Below are 21,044 nucleotides of genomic sequence, written 5' to 3'. Positions count from 1 at the left end.
TTCATGCCTGACCAACCTGATAGCCTTCTGTGATGGAATGACTGGCTGGGTAGACAAGGGGAGAGCGGTGGATGTTGTCTGCCTTGACCTCAGCAAGGCTTTTGCCACTGTCTCCCATAACACCCTCACAGGTAAGCTCAGTGGGTTAGACGAGGGGACAGTGGGGTCATTGAGAACTGGCTGAACGGCAGAGCTCAGAGGGCCATGATCAGGGGCGCAGAGCCCAGCTGGGGGCCTGTAGCCGGTGGTGCTCCCCAGGGTCAGTGCTGGGTCCAGTCCTGGTCAGCCTATTCATCAGGGACCTGGATGAAGGGACGGAGTGTCCCCTCAGCCAGTTTGCTGACGATACCAAACTGGGAGGAGCGGCCAGTTCAGCAGAAGGCTGCGCTGCCCTTCAGCGAGCCCTGGATAGGCTGGAGAGCTGGGCAGGGAGGAACCTCGTGAAGTTCAACCAAGGCAAGTGTAAGGCCCTGCACCGAGGGAGGAACAACCCCAGGCACCAGCACAGGCTGGGGCTGACCTGCTGGGGGGCAGCTCTGCGGAGAAGGACCTGGGAGTCCTGGGGGACAGCAGGTTGCCCATGAGCCAGCAGTGTGCCCTGGTGGCCGAGAAGGCCAATGGTACCATCCTGGGGTGCATTTGGAGAGGCATGGCCAGCAGGTCGAGGGAGGGGATCCTGCCCCTCTACTCTGCCCTGGGGAGGTCACACCTGGAGTGCTGTGTCCAGTTCAAGAGAGACAGGGAACTGCTGGAGAGGGGCCAGCAGAGGTCTTCAAAGATGATCAGTGGTCTGGAGCATAGGACTAATACCCTATTTCTACCATTAATGTAGCACAAGTCTCAGCAATACAGTCTCACACTAGTCAGACTTTATTTAGAATTGCTCTTCATTAGTCCCTTGTCAGTAGGAGGGGAGACAAGATTAAAGTGGATCCTGAGAGATTTTCACCTTACCTCTGAGAAGATCCCCTGAAGAGAGATCAGGTTGGGAGCTCTGAAGACAAGAGGGTTTCTTTCAGTGAAACCTAACTGTAGTATGTATACTTTAAAGATCATACTCCGTATCTTTTCATCATGGTATCTACTCTAGAAGAGCTGATACTCTCAGTAACTCTCCATACCAATATTCAACTAAGTGTGCAATCTTTACGTTCATTCAGTGATGGTTAAAATGGATCACTGGGTCCTGGCTTACCAAATCGAAGCTTTCCAGAGATGGGAAGTGACGTATAACAGAAATAAATAGGATCCTTTTCCCTCCCATATAATGTTATGAAGATTTATTACCAGAACGTGTAGAAACCCTACTCCAGTCACCGACTTCATCTAACTTTGTTAGAGGCCAAGGAAATAAGCCACAAGTAAAAATTAACAGAAGCTTGTTTATAGTTCAAAACTGTTACCATTAATGAACAGGTAGATTAGATACCAGAACAGTAGAGAAGAGGAATTACCTTCTGCCATGTCTTTTTTGAGGCACATTGCTTACTCTCTAAGTCTTTTAATATTGTATTGCTAAGCCAGAAAAAAATGTTGACATAATCCGAGAGCAATATTTGATACTTTTCTTCTGTAGAAGTGACAATAAGAAGTGACATAGCTGAACACATGTATAAGAGAATGCAGGTAAGTGAAATTCTAAACAAAAATGCAGTGAGAAACTGAATCCCAAATGCTCTATTACACTCATTACCGTTGTCATAAGAGTATCAATTCTAACAGGCACTTGAAACTTGCTTCAAAACATACATTCTCATTTGATTAGTTTGGTACAGTTTACAACATTACATTAAGGGCTATATCTGCACTGTCAATAAACAAAGCTGGATAGATCTTGCTCATTCCAATGTGTTCTCAAAATCTGAGCTCTTCTTTCCAAGACATGCTAATATGCTCAGCTGGTTTTTGAGTTTTACTACTGTTCATCCATCTTCCCATTAAAATGCATTTTCTAAAGAGGCAATGAAAAATAATGCTGTTATACCTATCTTGCTCTGATCAAAGAGACGCTGGTAATTAGTACAACATGGATCAATGATGCATTAAGTAGTTTAGTGAAGTCTCATGCTACCAAACAACGATTTCAATCACAGAATTCAGCAGCGATGAGCTATTTCATGGTAAAGGCAATGAACTGAGACTGCTGTCAAGAATCTCAGATAAAACCAGTGACAAATTGCTTGCTTATGGCCAGTTAAGAGCCACTATTTTACTGTCTTCTAATACAAAGCTCCCCAAATTTGCTGAAGTCTATACCAAACTAGTGAGGCCCTCCAGAGCTGGAAAGCTTTCACTGCTAGGTAATTCCAGCCACCAAAACAGGCTGCTCTACAAGATTATTCTATCCACTACGTGGCTGCTGTCAGGATGGGAAAAGATCACCAAGATAAGCAAAATCTGACCTCTGGATCCTTACTCTACACGTGTTCCTTGACAAGAGGCATTTTTGGCAATTATCACATTGCCAGAGCATATTTGTTTCCCCTTTGTGTACTTCTAACAGCAGACCATTACTTGCTATAGTAACATGACCTGTCAGCAAGCTTACTGGATACCATACTGGGAAGATGATCTGAAAATAAATGGCACTAACTGAACTTTTGAATGGAGGGGCCAACTAATGCTTTATTCTTCAATCTCAGTATCATGAAACATGGCAAAGGAAGTGCCTAATTTGAGACCATGACAGGAATCTGCTTTGCTAAATTTCATGAAAACTACGTGCTGTAGATTCCAAACTGCTCTGCCACATTCATTTCATCAGTTTGTAGTCATGTTACTCTTAAGCACAAGAAGCCATCTTAATTGCATTTGATACAGGACAACCAGATGCAGTATATCCACACAGAAGAATGCTATAAAGGGAGAATTCAGTTGCAAGTATGTATGCAAAAATATACAGTGGTAGTTTCTGACTATCAATGAAAGATACTGCCAGCCTTACAATCCTACATTTAGTAAGTATCTCCCTTGAAGATTACAGCCTTTCAAAGCAGTCTCCTTCCTTCAAAAGGAGGAAGCGCCTTGTGCAGCCTGAAGAAATACAGAGGCACTCTTGAAAGAATGAAGTAACGGTAAAATCTTGACTCTGCAGTGAACAGGGGAATTGATATAACGACTGCTGCTCAGGAAACCCCAGCCATGTAATCAGTTGTCTATATTTGCTTCTAAGCAACAGTTACTCCCAGTCAGACTGTTTCCATATTTGACTCCACGATGAAAAAAACACCACCCAATAGCAACTCTGTCTGCCTCTAAACAGCACAAGATAAAAACTAAGCACATCCAGAGTTTAGCAGGTGGCTGCTTTAATTTCAACTTACTCCATGGCTGGGATCTCTTCGCAGGACTAATATATTATTCCGCAGATCATCTAAGGACAATTAGTACCACCTTCATGCTTGTAACCCAATACAAAGTCTCATCTGTCAGCTATTATAAGCTATATATAACAGAAAAGTACTAGCCTAATCAGTATACAGCAGCATACTCACTCTGACCCCAAGACCTAATTTAATAGGTCATCAGCTAAACACGTGGCCAGGAATTGAAAACACACTGTGCCAATTCTAACGGGCACAGGTTTCCTGCCACCAGTCAGATCAGAAGCTCAGTTTTCTCAGCCCAAAGACTTGCTCTCCCATGCTAGTTACTACCACTATAACTTCGATCCGGTTTTCAAATTTGAAAAGCCAAAAAAACCCGAGAGTTCAAGCCACATTTCAGAAAAAAAACACAAACATGCCCCGAAGCGTATTTCCCACACACTACAAGTTGAGAAACACTCTTATGTTAATCAGTGTTTTGTCTCTCTGAATGCCACCTTTAGGCTTCAAAATCCATCAAGTGACACTTACCTCTACTTCCACAGACTGCATTGCTAAATCACATGGTGGTTTTAGTGCTTTTGGTCTTGTTGCATACCAGTAGGTTGTGAGAGCTGCGAAAGCACCGAAGCCCATCAGCGTATTTGTTGGAAGGGTGCGCACATACTGTCTGACATCCCCAAGTTCTGGCATTCGTAGGTGTCTAAACAACTCATGTGCTTGCATTGCAGTTCAGTGCAGCTGTCCCAACGCTGGAATCTGGTGATATGAAAGAAAGTTACACACAAAAATCTGAACACACCCCCCCTTGTTGTGGGAGTGATATATCCTACTGGCTTCCCACTAACGAAATAACTTGATCTGCCACTACGCAGGCAATACCTTTAGGCTTATGTGCTGCAATTAAGCAAGCAATTACTGGTTCATAGTCCAGAAAAACAGGTGGGGCTGACAGGAGGTTTCAGAAAAAAGCAAAAGTTTTGTTAAAGGACAGCATTTCACAAGTGCAAAATAAGTAGTTGTACTATAAGACTGATCAAACAGTGTCAAACAGGGAAGTCTAGGAGAGGAAGGGCAGGGCTAAAATGTTAACCTGCCTTGATTAACACAACAAAGAGCATCCTAATCCTGTGGTGGCATAGCAGGAGCAGGATTTTTCATCTCTTAAATCCAGTAAAATAAACTCTCTTTTCTACTCTCCCTTCAATCACACACAGAAAGCTCACTTCAACAAGCTGCCTTCAAAGCTGGTAACCTCCTGTAGCTCCTCTGTGCTAGCAAGCTGCCCATTTCTCCTAGCACCATGCCAGCTATTTATCTCTGGTCATAAGGCAGCCTAAAGCAGCATCTAAGGAGGCCCAAGGCAGAAGTACACAGCAATATAATCAAGCACAGGAAGCACATTTGATTTCTCACGTTCACACAGAAGGAAGAGCTGAAAAAGGCTGCTCCCCGCCAGCACTCGCTGACATGGATATTCCACAGCAAATAACCAGCCACGGAAAAAAGGGATTGCAGTCAGCTCAGCTGGTGCTCTCCTCCACAGCCAAGGTCTCCCGGGACGTTTGTCACATGCCAAACCCACCAGCTCCTGCCCACTGGGTGAGAGGTAAGCAGCAGGCGGCCAGCCTGCCCGTGGCCAATGGCAGCCGGCACCCGGTCACCCCACCGCCCGCTGAAGGGCGGCCGCCAGCCCGGCTGGCAGCGGCGCTCACCGGTGCCTGTCACCACCTCAGCCTCCTGCCATGCCACCCAGGGCCGGCCGACAATGGCTGCTCCCTGGCTGGGGCAGGGGGAAGCAACGCTTTCCTGCTTGCTTGAACAGCAGAGGTGCGTTGACCTAGATAATGTAGGTCTGGCCATTTCCTATGGACAATAAAGTTAAACAAATGTCCTAAAGAATGTCGGGATATGTGGTCAAATAGTTAGAACATACTGTGTAACAACACACCACTGCAGGAGACACCAAAATCCAGACAGGCAGAATTATATGCTTATTAGTTTTAAAACCAACCATACCAGGCTAAGGTTTTGCATTTCTATGGGAAAATCTCTAGTTTACAGTCTGCCCTTGAAATCTTTACTGCTGCAATCCGTTATTCAACCAGGCAACACAAGACTTGTCTAGTTCACAAAAAGTCTAACTAGTATTTAGACAAGGATTTGCTAGAGACAGCAAAAAAGCTGTAAAAATTGGTTCAAAGGGCCCACGGTTTCACAATGTTAGCAGAAGGACAGGCTGGAGTAAAGTCATGGATGGGAGCAGTGTCAGGATAGAATCAAGTTCCACCTCTGGAAGGGTCCCAGACCCACAGAGTGCTCCTCAGTCTGCAGGCACTGCCCTTTCCCACCCACTTTTCTTTTGTGGCATAGCCTCAGGGTACAGGGCTGCATCACCTAGATACACAGTGCGGGGCCGCCCTACAGAAATGCCTTTTGGCTATTTGCATTATAATACACAGCAGACTATACTCAAAACCCACAACACATCAGGCTGTAGCAATGGAAGGTAGAGATGAACTGAATATGCTAACAAGGAACCTCTTCACCTTCTCTTGGCATAAAAGTATTAAAAAAAAAAGTGAATTACCGACTTAACAGTTAGGATTACCATACTCTTGCTTTTTATGTATCATCATGCCCATTAGCATTGCAGGCATGAAAACTACCTCAAGTTTTAACATACACAGATGAACAGTAAGAATAAAAAGTAACTCCGGCAAGGAAGTCTTGGCTTACAAGTTAATTCTGTGTATATGAGGCACCATGTTATGAAACTAGATAAAAGGGGGCTATAACGTATGTAAAGGCTAGAAGCAAGCTTAGCTTTTCCCTCCTCAAGCCTCACAGTAAACACCTTCGACTTAAAACAAGGCACTTGCTTTTCTCTCTGCATTAGTCATGATGTGTCCCGTGCACACACTATGATTTAGGAAGGCAATGTAATTAGAGATACACTCTTTCAAAAGGCTGTGGTGCTATTACAGCTAACAATAACTGAAGTAAACGTGATCATTTTATTCACGTAAGAGTCCCATTGTAGTCAAGGAGCTGCTATGATTTCAGCCTAGGTGACAAGCAAAGATACACCCACCACTACTCTTCATTTCCTTGACCAGTTGTTTGTAGAGCAGCCTGTAAACATAAAACCTCTCTTGAGCAGTTATACCACAAGTTATCAGTTACTTAATGATATGTTTTACTGCTTAGGTTTATATTGAGGGATAACATTTTTTTATTATACCTTCTGCCTCATCAGCACAAAAGCCAAGGTTAGGACAGAGTTTTCTCCCAGACTAAGCAATTCCTAGCTTTAACACCATCTGCAAGTCCTACCAACTCTCCATTTTCTGTATTTAAGACAAAGCCAAATGCAACAGGGAGAATAAACTCACATTCTTAACATATGTATCCAAACACACCCCATCAAGAAAGAAGGCTTCAATGCCTCTCATCCTTCCTTGATCCATCTCAGTATTTACTTGGCTCATGCTCCAATCACATCAGACATCCAGGGTCTTTACCGTGGCCAGGGAGCGCAGTTCAAAGCCTTTAGATTGAGACACAAAGATCTTCTCAGTGGAGCTAGGATCTTGCTTGCAGTCCTTTTCCTCAAGGAAGGACCCAGCTAAGTCTGTTCACTCAAGACAAGCAAAAAAGCCATGCTGTCTTCACAGACATGGGGCCTGCGATTGCTTCTCATCCAGACAGGATCTGGACCACAAGGAATAGACTCGGAAGCTCAGACCCAGCGTGAGCCAGGACACAGCAGATGATTATAAGTCACAGCTGGAGACCCAAAGGAAGAAGATCCTTGATAAGAGAAGTACCAGTCTGTGATACTCTGGTTGCTACATATAGCAAAAATCTTAGAGCAGAACGGACAGTGTCTGAGGTCAAAAGCACTTTCCTCAACACAACCAGTAGATCTTTGTTCCTAAGTTTAGAAACAATACCAGACAGAGAGAGGAAAGTGGTTTTAATAACAGGGCAAAACTGCTTCAGAGATAACTACCTGTCCTGGCCACCTCCACAGAAACAGCAGTTCCAAAAATCCAGCCCATGAAAGCATCCCTCTGAACTCATCATATCAATTTGGTTAAGGAGCTCTGTATGGCTGAGACAAAGCCAACTCTCTGCTCACACACACGCACACACAGCCCACAGCACCCAAGACTCATTCTTTACAGCAGAGCCAGTATCTCAAGGCAACGACCCAAGTTGGCAGGACTCTGCCGTTCTTTGCTGCTCCTACTCTCAGTGTACAATGGGCTATTTACAGCCGGCAGCAGCCTGCCTATTGTCTATCCATAGCCAGACATCGTTCGAGTGCAACGGAAGAGAACAGCCATCAGCTTCTGTATTGCTAAGAAAAACAACCCCAAGAACCAACGGCCTCTCTTCCTCTATCCTAATATTTAGATGAACAGCACACTAGCACTGCAGTGGCCTGCCATAAAGGCAGGTCCACTACCTGGTGTAAAATAAGTGGCTGTGTTATTTCTGCAGCCTCTTACAGACAGGAGAAAGCTGCAAGACGAGCTGCCCATCTCTTATTATGGGTAACATGGCACTAAGATTTTTTCACTAGGATATGCTGGAGCAGGGGATCAGCCACCCATATAATACCTTTGGGTTATCCCAACAGCTACTTGCCATTGCAGTTTGCTGTTTTCTTACTGTTACAGGTTACGCTACACAGCTCCCACAGATCTCTGTTTTACTTAAGTCTTTCTTCACTCATCCTTTGAAAGAGCAAGTGCAGAACCATATTCTAGCCCCTTTATTGAGTATAAAAGCAGGTGCAACAAAACTATTAACAAGAGAAATTCTTTTGAATAAAATACATAATCCTCATCTCAAAGTACATTTATAATCATCTTAAATTTCAGTCAGTCTAACCTGTGCCAGATACATGCTCCTGAAACCTTCTTTGTGCTGGACAGGCACTCATCTGGTTGTACAGTCACACTAGGGAGGTCATCTAGCAAACACCATTTTCCTGGTTTAGTTCTGATACTAGTCCTCAGCTAGATCAACTCTTGTCTGGACGACCAGATAGCCACTAGGTCCCAGGAGGAAACAGGGCAGCATGGCTGGGGAAAGGGACGGACTGTTGTGATATTACACCTTAAAACATGCAACTCCAAACATTGCATGCAGATGCTCCCAGGACTTTCTTCCCCAGCCCTACAGTCAAGACAGTAACTTGACCGTCTTGCAACCATCTACGACAGAGCGAAACTAACCAGTAAGGAAACCACAACCACCCTCAAGATACAGCAAAGGAGCATAGGTAATTGAAACCTGAAGGAGGATCCTCCGTTTAAGCTTTGTATAACACAAATGCAACAGCAACATGTCACCTGTAGTGCAGCCTGTCATGTCATATAGGACATGACAGTCTCTCCTTAGCCACAAAGGACCTCCCTGAACAAATCAAGTACTATTGAACAGCCTAATCCACTATTCTGACCTCCTCTTCCACCTACCCCCCACCATAAAAAAAAAAAAAAGTATCTCATCTTACCCAGAATCACCTAGATCACCCAGCCAGGCTTCAAAGCTATAAATCCTTTTAAAGCAGCAACTGACAGATCAACTTTCCTGCAACAGTAAAAAGGGAGGAACTAAAATAAAAAGCTGTTAGCGAGGAATGTATCCCATTATTCAGAGAGGAATCAGCAGGTCCTTAATATTCACCACCTCCAACCCCTTTTCAGCCCCCCAGTCTGGCTTTGAGCAACCACAGGGCATCATGCAGTGGTTCAGGTTGCCTCTGCTGGTTCAGTTGCTATTCCTGCACTTGGGACAAAGCAGGACTGGAGGGCAGCAGCCTACAAACTGGATTCAGCCCCATCAGCTGGGCCATAGGGATTACTAATAAGCAGCAACTGAAGTTAAGACTCTTGCTACAACCTTTAAGGAGCACTACATCTGATATTGATGCATCACTGTCTCCATCTACAAGGGGAGTCACAGCCCTGTCCTCAGACATTTGGCTGTAGGCAAATGGAACAGCACCTGGATTCTTGCCTCTTAATGATGTCCAACAAGTAATCTGAGTGCACACCAATGAGGTCACTGGAGTTTATTCAAGTTCAGGAGCTGAACCACATGACAAGAACCTGCTCAATGCCTTTTGAGCAACTACAGTCCTCCAGCAGCGCTTGGCAACCCTGTATATTAAGGAAAACGTTTTAGTAGGAAGCATTGGTTTGAGACAGTGATCAATTTAAGCTTCCTTTGATGCATGCCCATACACACACAACACCTCACTAAACAGTCTTATCAGTTTCTCATCTTCAAAGGCCACAGAAGATGGTCACAAGTAACTACTTTGCAGCCTAAGTTACCATTCATTAGAATTGCACCCCTACAACGGATTTGCAAGTACATCATGACATTACTCTGTTAATTTAACCTCAATCTAAATACAGTTTAGATAAAAAAAAAATCACCCTACAGAAGCAAACTGCTACAAACTAGCAGCTTTCTTGTGACATTAACAGCTTGAGTAGACCACACCAATTATTCATTCCCTCCCAGGAAAAGGCTATTTATTCAGAAAGCCCAGTATGCAACATCAAGTTCACACACAGCTTCAAGTGCTCACCCAAGACTCTGCAAGAATGAGTTTCCTTACTCATACTTCTGTCACCTGAAGTCTAGCAGAAGGCAACCTGGGTCAGGTACACTAAACCACATTGCATCACACTAGACAGTGTTTACATTCAGAAGGGTGCTTAAAAAAAATAAACATAACCCTTAGCACTATGAGACTGGACAGATCAGTAAGAACTTAGAAGAAGCAACTGATTCACCAAGTGACCTCCCAACACCAGCATCACAAGAAAGATGACTACAAAGCAACCTCTTGACCTCTGATATTAAGATATCCCCGTTTCCTCTGTGTCAGTGATAGTAAGCATTTTCTTCTAGCTTTCCTAGGAAACCAATCCATCCTTACCAGGTTATTAACGCAGCCCAGCTGCGGAGGCCAAGTTTTCAAAACAAGGCAGATGCAGTATCAAACTAACAAGCTTAAGAGTTCTGGGTTTAAGAACAAAAATTCATAGAGAAAGCCAGAAATCTTCTCCAAACAGAATATAATGCATTTCTGCTATAAACCTTAAGGAGTCCAACTACAAAAAAAAGATTTAAAAATTTTCCTCTAACTCTCTATAAAACCATGCATGCTGTTTTCAGTCAGTTTTGGACAAGCTACCAGTACTACTAAGATTAAAATCCTAACAAAAAAGGGAATATTTTACTATCATATTTTACTCTCTGTAGCTGAGTAACTCCCAGCATGGAAGGTAGCAAGAAAGAGCAGAAGCCTTGTGTTATTAAGTGTCCTTGTTGCAGGAGCCAGGCAGGATCTCCAGAAACGCAAGCCCCTCATCTGCAGCCAGGGTTCAGCCTACTGCCTGTAAAGGTCAATGTTGTACAGCAGTGCTTCCTTGAGCCACATGGCTTTGTAAGCTCCCACACAAAACCAATGAACAAACGGTCTCCCCTCTTAATTGTGAGGACTTCTGGGGCGTTACCACTGGCTATATTTAACATATTAAAATATTTAACATATCTAAACTTCTAATTTAGCACAGCAGGGAAGTAGGATACGGCAGGCAGTCTATCCATCAGACTACCAGAAGCCCAATTTATCAAGCAATGTATCTCCTTGAGCCAAAATATCTTTCTCCCCCTCTCTACTGCACATTTGAAAAATTTTGTGCCATTAGCCTTTTTGAGCCTACCTATTTCTACCAAATGTATTATCAGGACTTAGAAAAACAAACCAGAAAACCAACCTACTACTATTTTCTATTGTTCACATTAGTCAAAGCGTTGTTTTCTTGGAGGGGAAAGAAAGAAGAAACCATTTACTCTCTCCCCCACTGGAGATCAACACACCCAGGACAGAGAAAGTATAACCGACCTCTATCTCCTCCAAAAAAATCTCATGTGGTATTCATTTCTACTGGAGCAATGAGGTAGGATAATCAGCTAGCTACACAGACTTCACTCAAGAAATAGGAGAGTCACTTACCCAGCTAACCATTTTGAAGTTGTCTTTCCTTCCATTTTGAATTATTTGCTTTCTTTTTTCTATCAATACCAGTCTTGTACTTGCCCTTGAAGCAAAAGGCTACTTGGGGGTTTGCTTTTCAAGAACTGAAGACTTACTTCCAACCTCATGTTGGCAGATTTGTAGTTGCAAACCAGCATCTACCAGATTTAGAAGCTGCCTTTACAATCCATTATAATCATGCAGTCCACAGAATAGGCCAAGGCCCTTTGCTCAAGACCTTGAATTGAATATGCTACACACAACAGCTACTTATAATTACAAGCTATAGATTTTCCCCATCAGTCATTTTCATATTCCAATACAAGTGAGCTAGATACTCTTGCAGTTTAGAGAATCAGGTACCAACAATGTGGTTCCATGAAGAACTCAGTTTTTGCATTATTAATATTGTTGCTGTTGCAAGAGTAAAATAAGTCTTTTTCAGTAAACTCAATAATGCCTTCTTATACTCAGAATTTCTTGATCCAAGAAATCTGATCCAGATCTCTTGAGCTGAGAAATCTCAGCTTGTGAGTTTGAGAGCATGGTCCAAAGCAGACATGCAAATACAAACACTCCGGAGCAAGCTTAGAAAACTCTATGGCTCCCTGTAAAGCAATGTAGATGAAAAAAAAAAAATATCTGCTAACACTGCGTGGAATAGCTGTGGTCTATCTACAGAATCAGAACCATGGGGTTTCTACAGCAGTTTCTTTAGCTGTCACTCCTTCCTATCACAGGACATGACCATCATATCTCAGACCCTCACCCAAGCAAGGCATACGTTTAGATGGATTACTAGGTCCAAGAGGGTGTCTGTAATACCCCAGACAGCTCACCGACATGGCCTTTAGAAATTCAGAAGACTCCAAGTGTTGCAATTCCTGTTCAACAGGAACGAGAAATGTATGCATCCTAGAACAAAAGCACCGTGTAACCAGGATAAATCCCCGCGCTGTAGCACTGTAAGTCCTACCCAGCAGCAGAGGGGAGGCCTGCAAAGTCAAAGTCGCTCAACCTTCCATTTTAGGCCAGTTTGCCTTACGCTACATATCCATACACGCTCTCAACCGCTTAAAACGAAAAACAAAAATAAAAGCTGCTTCAAGTGCCTGCTGCATTCGTGCCCGTGAGAACAGCCTACTTGAGGACGAGGTCCAAGCAACTAAACATTAAAGCCCTCAGGTCAACACGCAGCACTGCGCTCCCCAGCCTGCTACCTGCTGCTGGGCTCTGGGCACCCGGGCAGCGCCGGGCTTCGCTGCCCCGACAGCGGCGCCGGCCGCGGCGACCACCCCGCGGCCAGGGTTGTTTACCCCGGGCCGGGCCGTGCCGTGCCGGGGGAGCGGGCAGCGCTGGAGCCCGAACAATGCCCTGCCAGCCGGAGCTGCCGCAGCGCCGGGGGAGGCCGGAGGCAGCCGGCTACGCTTTCCTGAAGGCTTTTGTGCGAGGGGAAGCCGAGCCGGCTCCACGGGGCGCTCATCCCAGCGCGGGGCGGAAGCGAAAACACCGCGACCCCGGGGAGGCAGCCTGAGGGGACCGGCGGCGGGACGGCCCCGCCGGCACCCGCCACCCCTCGCCAACCGCCCGGCCCCGCAGGTGACAGTGGCCGCGCAGGCCGCCCCAGCGCCGCGGAGCCGGGCGGCAGCGGCAGGCCCCGGCGAGTCCAGCCCGCCTCGGCGGCGGCCGGGCAAGTTGCGGCCGGCGCGTCCCTGACGGCCGACAGCCCCCAGCCCTGCCCGCCCATCGGCGCGGCCGGGCCCGCAGCCTCGTCCCCCGCCCCGGGCGGCAGCGGCGGTGCCCCCGCGCCCCGCTCACCTCCCGGCGGCGGCGGCAACAACAACCACGGCTGTGCGCGGCTCCCCCGACGCCGCCCTATTTAAGCCGAGCACGGCGGGAGCGGCGTGTGCGTGTGCCGATCCCGCCTCCTGCGCCCGCCCTCCCGCCCGCGCCGCCCGGCGGGCGCTAGGGCCTGGGCCTGCCCCCGCCCCGGCCGCCCCGCCGCGCCTCCCTCCCCGCCCCCGGGCCGGCGGACGGGCTACGGCCGCCACCCCATACCGCTCAGGGCAGCGCTCCGGTGCGCCGGGGGTTGCCACAATAAGCCCTACAAAACCGCGGTGAGGGCGGCGGGCACAAACCGGAGCGAAAGCCCGGGGCAGCGAGGCGAGCGCGGGCACGGCGGGGCCGCCGCCTCACACCTTGGCAAGGCCAGATGACAGGGTGCGGGGGGAGCGTCTCTTACGGCTCTGCCCCCGGGGGGAGCGGGCTGCAGGGGCCCGTGTGGCGCTGTGAAGGGGTTTGGGAGAGGACGATGACCTTGCTGCGGGGCGGGGAGTAACCCGCTGGCCGCCGCTGGAGCTGGTCTGTGAGGGGCCCGGCGGTGTGAGGGGACGCGGTGTGTGGGGCCCGGCGGTGGCAGTGCCCGGCGGTGTGAGGGGACGCGGTGTCAGTGCCCTGAGGGGACGCGCCTGGCCCTGCGCTGCCTCAGCCCCCTCGGCCTGTAAATCATCCGCCCGCGCCTCTTGGGCCCGCTGTGCTGCACGCTCTGCATCGCCATCGTTTCCCGGTGTTTTGTAGGTATTACTTGAGTTATTTTAAGTGTGTGTGTGGGTTAAGGCTATACGCAACATACATAAAATATATACACACATAATATATATAAAATATATATATTACGTATAGCCTTAACCCACACACACACTTGAAATAACCGATTTTTTTTTAATATATGTATAAATATTTTGTAAATTATTGGTGGTACCTATATTTTCCATAAAGGTAACCCCCGTTTCCTGATGCTTCAGTTCATACTGGATTATGCCAGGCACAGGAGTTCCTGCGAAACGAGGTTTTTAGCAAGGGAACCAGCCCGTGTTCACTGCTTAGCACAAAGGAAGACGGCGCTTGTGAAGCTGCTGATAGCCACCATTTAGCTGCACTTGGGTTGAGGCTGGAGAGGGGCTCGGAAATGCAAAATAAATTCCTTTCTCAGGGAAGGAAAATGGTAACGCATAATCCAGAAGGTCATTTGACCTGACTGCAGCTGCTAACAGGCATGGAGTCCGTAGCAACACTAAAACTATCCCGAGCAAAGCCAGGCGGCGTGGACATGAGCTGCGCTGCCGCGGTTGGGCTCTGGTGGTTTGTTCCTATCGCGCTACACGCCATGCTCACATAGACACAGCCAGACTCTGCCACGTGGTTTTTGCCTTGGGTCCAGGGTTTTGCATGAAGGAATCAAGCGATGCAGAAATAGACCATCTCAGGCGCTGGTGACTTCATGTTTTGTCCCTCTAGGTTCCATCTGCCAGCCACCAAAACTCATTATGATTTGTTTCTACTATGCTAATTAATCCTTCATTAGCACATTTTTCCCCACATCTGGGTTTCTAAAGGCCATAAACCACATGTTTTAGCCCTCTCTCAGGGAAGCTTCAGTGAACTGAGTTTCTCTTGTCTCTCACTGGAAAGAGGGTTTCTAAAAAGTCTCTCTCTTTCCCCCCTACATACCTTTTCATGAATCCTGTCATCAACATGGAATTGCAAAAGTCCCAGCTTCGCAATTTTTAAATAGGCATCTCGCTAGTGCCAGGTATCTACTCCTACTTGACACTCACCAGATTATACATCCAGGGACTATGTTACTCTGAAATTGGCTTTTTTCCAGCTTATCAGAGAAGAGACAGGCTCAGTCTCAACCAAGCTATGTAGTAAAACATATATAGACAACAGGGAAGTAGGAGCTGCTCATAGTCCAATATTGTAATTGCAGATTTTGTCTATCTTACACAGGGGAGGTAACGAACCTGGAGCTCCTGTGGATCAGGGGGGGCTAGGACCCTTTAGCAACTACATACACATTTTTAATTATATTTGAGATGTCACCAACTTTTTTTATCAGTGTACAGGGCATACAGGCTCTAAACCCATCTCACTAGGGAAATCCACTCTCATTAAGTATATCAGATAAACGAAATAATAAATAAAGAGATCCAAAAGGAGTTTCTGGGTTTCTTGTTTAAAGGGAACTCCCTGGTTTTTTTTTGGGGGGGGGGGTGTTGCCTCTTGTCCTGTCACTGGGCATTGTTGAGAAGGGCCTGCCTCCCTCTTCTTTCCCCCCCAAATAGGTATTTATACACACCAACAAGCATCCCCCCTACCCCCAAGCTTTCCCTTCTTGAGACTGAACAATGCCACATTGCTCAGCCTCGCCTTGTATGAGGAAACCTCCAGTCCATTGACCATATTCGTGGCCCTTCACTGGGCTCTCTCCAGTATGTCCCTGTCTCTTTCGTACTGGGGAGCACAGACTGGACACGGTGCTCCAGGTGTGGCTTCCCTAATGATGACTAAAGTCTGCTTGACTGCCTGCGCTTTGGGATGGACCACTGCTGAGCTTGGAGAAGGCAATCTTTAGAAAAACAACCAGCTTTCTCGGACTCCTCTCCAGCACCATTACATTAACAGGGCAATTATCCTGTAAATAGATTACCCAAAACAGAGCATTTCTATTTCAGCAATCTATGCATATTATAGAATTTTCAGCACAGGTATTTGCTTTTCCCAACAATATTGATACCGAAGTACTGTTCTTATATACGTGCATTGGCTATCATTGACAAAGTAAGTTAAGCGTCTGCCAGGAAAAAAACAACCAGCCTCTTAGCTGTGTTGTTTTTATTTTGATTTACAGGGCATGCACATCACTCTACCGAATCAGGTTATCCCACGTGTATCATTTTTATACAAAACAGACTGCCTAGCCTTCTACCATACTGTATCTGCATCTGCTAACACTCGCACGGAATCTCAAGAGAAGAAAACCAAAGAAATGTTATGTAAATAAGCACTTCAAAATGTCTAGCATATATTGCAATTAAAAAACATGACACACTGGGACCGTGGCGCAGGCATAGTTACTTATGTCTTGTCAACCCTCTTCCTCGTGGGAAATGGAATAATGTTTGGTTTGTGTTTGTAATTGTTTCATCCACTTGAGAAAGGGAACGTTAAGCCCTGACAGGAAAAGCCACGGAGCAGGAAGAGGGAGTGGGGTCACTCCATAGCAGGGAGCGAGCAAGGAGCCAAGGGCAACTCCAGCAGAGGCAATGCTCTCCCCCAGGAGCAGTGCCAGGGCACCTGGGCAGGTGGCACCACGGGGGTTTGCCAACAGCCCTGTGCAAGCTGAGGTGACAAGTCAGGGCTGGGGTCCGTGCAGAGACCCAGTGGAGAACAGCAGGATCCAGCACCAGGACTGGAGACAAGGCTGGGACGCATGTCTAGGGCCCATCCAGGAGACGGGGCTGGCCACCAACTACCTGCAATGTTGTCCAGGCTCCATCCAGGGAAATCAAAACAAGAACATGGGAGAGCAGGGTATGGGGCTGGGTATGGCGTAGTCCAGACCGCACCCTGGACCACAGGGCAGGGGCAGGGGTGGGGGTCCCAGGTGAGGCTGCTCAGGACCATTAATCACAGAATCACAGAATGGTTGGGGTTGGAACCGACCTCTGGAGATCATCTAGTCCAACTCACTGCTAAAGAAGGTTCTCCTAGAGCAGGTTGCACAGTTGCATCCAGGTGGGTTTTGAACATCTCCACAGGAGACTCCACAACCTCTGGGCAGCCTGTCCCAGTGCTGTGCCACCCTCAAGGTAAAGAAGTTCTTCCTCATATTCAGAAGGAACTGCCTGTGCTGCAGTTTGTGCCCGTTGCCCCTTGTCCTGTCACTGGGCACCACTGAAAAGAGCCTGGCCCCGTCCTCCTGACACTCGCCTTTAAGGTATTTGTAGACACTGGTAAGATCCCCTCTCAGTCCTCTCCAGGCTAAACAGCCCCAGCTCTCTCAGCCCCTCCTCATAAGGGAGATGCTCCAGGCCCCTCATCATCTTCGTAGCCATCCGCTGGCCCCTCTCCAGCAGTTCCCTGTCTCTCTTGAACTGGGGAGCCCAGAACTGGACACAGCACTCCAGGTGTGACCTCCCCAGGGCAGAGTAGAGGGGGAGGATCCCCTCCCTCGACCTGCTGGCCATGCCTCTCCAAATGCACCCCCAGGATGGTACCATTGGCCTTCTCGGCCACCAGGGCACACTGCTGGCTCATGGGCAACCTGCTGTCCCCCAGGACTCCCAGGTCCTTCTCCGCAGAGCTGCCCCCCAGCAGGTCAGCCCCAGCCTGTGCTGGTGCCTGGGGTTGTTCCTCCCTCGGTGCAGGGCCTTACACTTGCCTTGGTTGAACTTCACGAGGTTCCTCCCTGCCCAGCTCTCCAGCCTGTCCAGGGCTCGCTGAAGGGCAGCGCAGCCTTCTGCTGAACTGGCCGCTCCTCCCAGTTTGGTATCATCAGCAAACTGGCTGAGGGGACACTCCGTCCCTTCATCCAGGTCCCTGATGAATAGGCTGACCAGGACTGGACCCAGCACTGACCCTGGGGAGCACCACCGGCTACAGGCCCCCAGCTGGGCTCTGCGCCCCTGATCACGGCCCTCTGAGCTCTGCCATTCAGCAGGTCTGAATCCACATTCAGCATTCATTAAGGTCTACAGGTGTCCCCAGGGCCCTGGCAGGTGACACCAGTGGGCCCCACTCTCACAGAAATATATGTCTGGTTGCGTGTCACCTGGGGTATTCCTAGAATTGTAGAGTTTGGGTCGGAAGGGACACTGAAAGGCCATCTAGTCCAACTACCTTGCAATGAGCAGGGACATCTTCAACTTTATCACGTTGCTCAGAGCCCCATCCAAACGGACCTTGAATGTTCCCAGGGATGGGGCATCTGCCACCTCTCTGGGCAACCTCTGCCAGTGTTTCACCACCCTCATTGTAAAAAATTTCTTCCTTGTCCCTAGTCTGAATCTACCTGCTTTTAGTTCAAAACCATTACCCCTTGTCCTATCGCAACAGGCTCTGCTAAAAAGCCTGTCCCCATCTTTCTTGTAAGACTCCTTTTAAGTGTTGAAAGGCCACAATAAGGTCTCCCTGGAGCCTTCTCTTCTCCAGGCTGAACAGCTCCAACTCTCTCAATCTTTCTTCACAGGAGAGGTGTTCCAGCCCTCTGATCATTCCTGTGGCACTCCTCTGGACCTGCTCCAACAGGTCCATGTCTTTCCTGTGCTGGGGACTCCAGAACTGGACGCAGTGCTCCAGGTGGGGTCTCAACAGCATGGAGCAGAGGGTAGAATCACCTCCCTCTGCCTGCTGGCCACACTTTTTTTGAATTAGCCCAGGGTATGGTTGTCTTTCTGGGATGTGAGTGCACACATTCCTGCCGCACAATGAAAGCCAGTGGCGACATGGGGACCTAAGTTTCTTTCATAGAATCATAGAGTCATTTAGGTTGGAAAAGACCTTTGAGGTCATCAAGTCCATATTTAACCCAGGACTGCCAAGTCCGTCACTAAACCATGTAACCAAGCACCGCATCTACGTGTTTTTTAAATACCTCCAGGGACGGTGATTCCACCACCTCCCTGGGCAGCCTGTTCCAGTGCTTCACCACTATTTCAGTGAAAAAAAAATTCCTAATATCCAATCTAAACCTCTCTTGGTGCAACTTGAGTCTGCTTTCTCTTGTCCTGTCACTTGTTATCTGGGAGAAGAGACCTTTCCCCACCTGCCTACAGCCTCCTTTCAGTTAGTTGTAGAGAGCGATAGGATCCCCACTGAGTCTCCCCTTCTCCAGACTAAACCACCCGAGTTCCCTCAGCCACTCCTCATAAGACTTGTGCTCCAGACCCTTCACCAGCTTCGTTGCCCTTCTCTGGACATGCTCCAACACCTCTACATCCCTCTTGAAGTGAGGGACTTGAGCTTAAATGGCAGCTAGAGCTGGGACAAGAAGGTACTGTGTGAAGAAGAGACTAGCGTAAGATATTGTAGGATTCCAACAGATGAACTGGTTTGTTGAAGTCAACTGAAGCTGGTCATTTCTATGCCATTTTTATCCCCATATGGGTGTGTTTTCACCTAAGAAATACATCGTATTGGGCACAACAGCAAATACCCCAAATGTAAGAGCCTACCAGAAGTAAGAAACTCTGCTCTAGGTGAGAGAGAAAAATAAATTTGGGGAGATTCCCGAAGACCACAGTCATCTGTCTTCCTTACACACGAATGAACACAAGCTCAAACATACTGATGTATGAGCTGGATAAAGGTCTGCGCAGAGCCAACCTAAACGATGCTTCTGTCATGCTCATTATGTTACTTTAAATAGTTCTTCAACTTAGAATGACAGAAGTAAGGAAGTCACGAATGTACCGAGTTCCACGAAATATTAGTCTTCTGAACACTGAGGTAACCAACCAGGAAAACAAAATGTTTAAGAAATCCTCTGTATAAATGCACAGGGAAAAAAAAATAATTGCAAAACTTCTATTGCATGCCAGAAGACAGACATGATACGTATGCACATACATACACAAATATATAGGGAGACTTTTCAGGAAAAAAATAGAAACAAAACTAGAAAGCCAACTTAAAAGCAACCTATTTTAGTTAGCCTGAACTTAAAAGGCGAATGTTTTTAAACATGTAATTACTTTGTTCAGTTTTGAGGATTTTGTGGGTTTTTTAAAACACAGGAAGGATTTTTCAACTTCACTTACTATTCCTTTCACTTTCTGTTACTGTCTCTGTTTATCAAATATTTCTCCTTCTGCTCTCTACCCCATTGAACATAAATATGTAGCTTATGGCTTGGGATCTTCTGATGACCAACGGCTGTACGAACTGACAAAGTCTCTGTTTAGTTCACCCTCAGCACATAGGAACTGCCCTTCCCACAGCAGTGGGGAGTCTGTTTGAACCCCAGAAGATACGAAGGAGTAAAGGAGTCCTATGGAAATAGTATTCTGTTCAGAAAAAGACGACAACCTGGCCACAACTGATACAGTTTGCTTATGTTAGGCTAGCAAAAGTGTTATTTCCTCCAGTGGCAAAGTACCTATGTAATGACACAGGACTGGAAAAACCAGCATGAAACAACAACAGATTAAATTGTGCTAAAGCCAGTTAATTTGCCACAAGTCCGTTTCCTTTCTCTGAACTTCGGTTCACAGGTTGCATCCTTCCTCCTCCAAGCTGTATGTATGCACAAGTTTACTAGCAGATTTACTACTTGCTTCATGCAAACAGTGAACATAAAGCTTTTCAAATCTGAGAGTTATTTAAGTAAAACCACAAACTTAGGATGTTCTGCTGGTTGTTTCTGCAAGTGCAGTACAAACAAGCCAACTTGTTCACTTTTCCTCTTGTAAAATATTTTCCCCCATCGCCATTCCTCTGTATATCTATCTTTTTGAGGGTCAAAGGCATCACACAAAAAATATAAAGTTTACATGCTTTACTTCTTAAATCTACTCGAGAACAGAAGCTGCAAGGTATAAAGCTATATTACAGAAATACATAAACCAACAATGATGTTCCATCTGCTTAACTGAATATTAAGTAAAATATTACACCGAGATAATCAGAGCAAGAAAGCTCAGTAGTTAAATATTTATCATGTTTAAACTCCAACAAAGAAACAAAGTATCTGGGTCAAAAAATAAAATACCATCTCTTCTGCCGGAACGTACCCCAAGCACAATTTTTCTGGCTGACAAAAGGAGTAAGTTGTTTTATTTGGTAGAGTTTACTGTTCACCA

General features: G+C 46.8%; 1 protein-coding gene across 2 annotated transcripts in view; it reads right to left on the bottom strand.

The window, feature by feature from the left end:
* Positions 1 to 13,329, bottom strand: part of ACSL1 (acyl-CoA synthetase long chain family member 1) — a 42,685-nt gene extending 29,356 nt beyond the window's left edge. Inside the window, exons 1-2 of one of the 2 annotated variants that reach the window (XM_037398773.1) lie at positions 13,219 to 13,329; positions 3,858 to 4,085 (exon numbers count right to left, since the gene is read on the bottom strand). In XM_037398773.1, the coding sequence (XP_037254670.1) occupies positions 3,858 to 4,052 (195 nt within the window). In that variant the 5' untranslated portion in view covers positions 4,053 to 4,085; positions 13,219 to 13,329. Of the gene's footprint in view, positions 1 to 3,857; positions 4,086 to 8,856; positions 8,934 to 13,218 lie in introns of those variants that run through there. The other variant, XM_037398784.1, reaches the window with a different exon arrangement.
* Positions 13,330 to 21,044: the final 7,715 nt, after the last annotated feature.

This window comes from Falco rusticolus, chromosome 1, assembly GCF_015220075.1.
Source record: "Falco rusticolus isolate bFalRus1 chromosome 1, bFalRus1.pri, whole genome shotgun sequence".
NCBI classification, from domain to species: domain Eukaryota; kingdom Metazoa; phylum Chordata; class Aves; order Falconiformes; family Falconidae; genus Falco; species Falco rusticolus.
The sequence above is the reverse complement of the archived record's forward strand: the minus strand, read 5'-3'. Positions and strand labels throughout refer to the sequence as shown.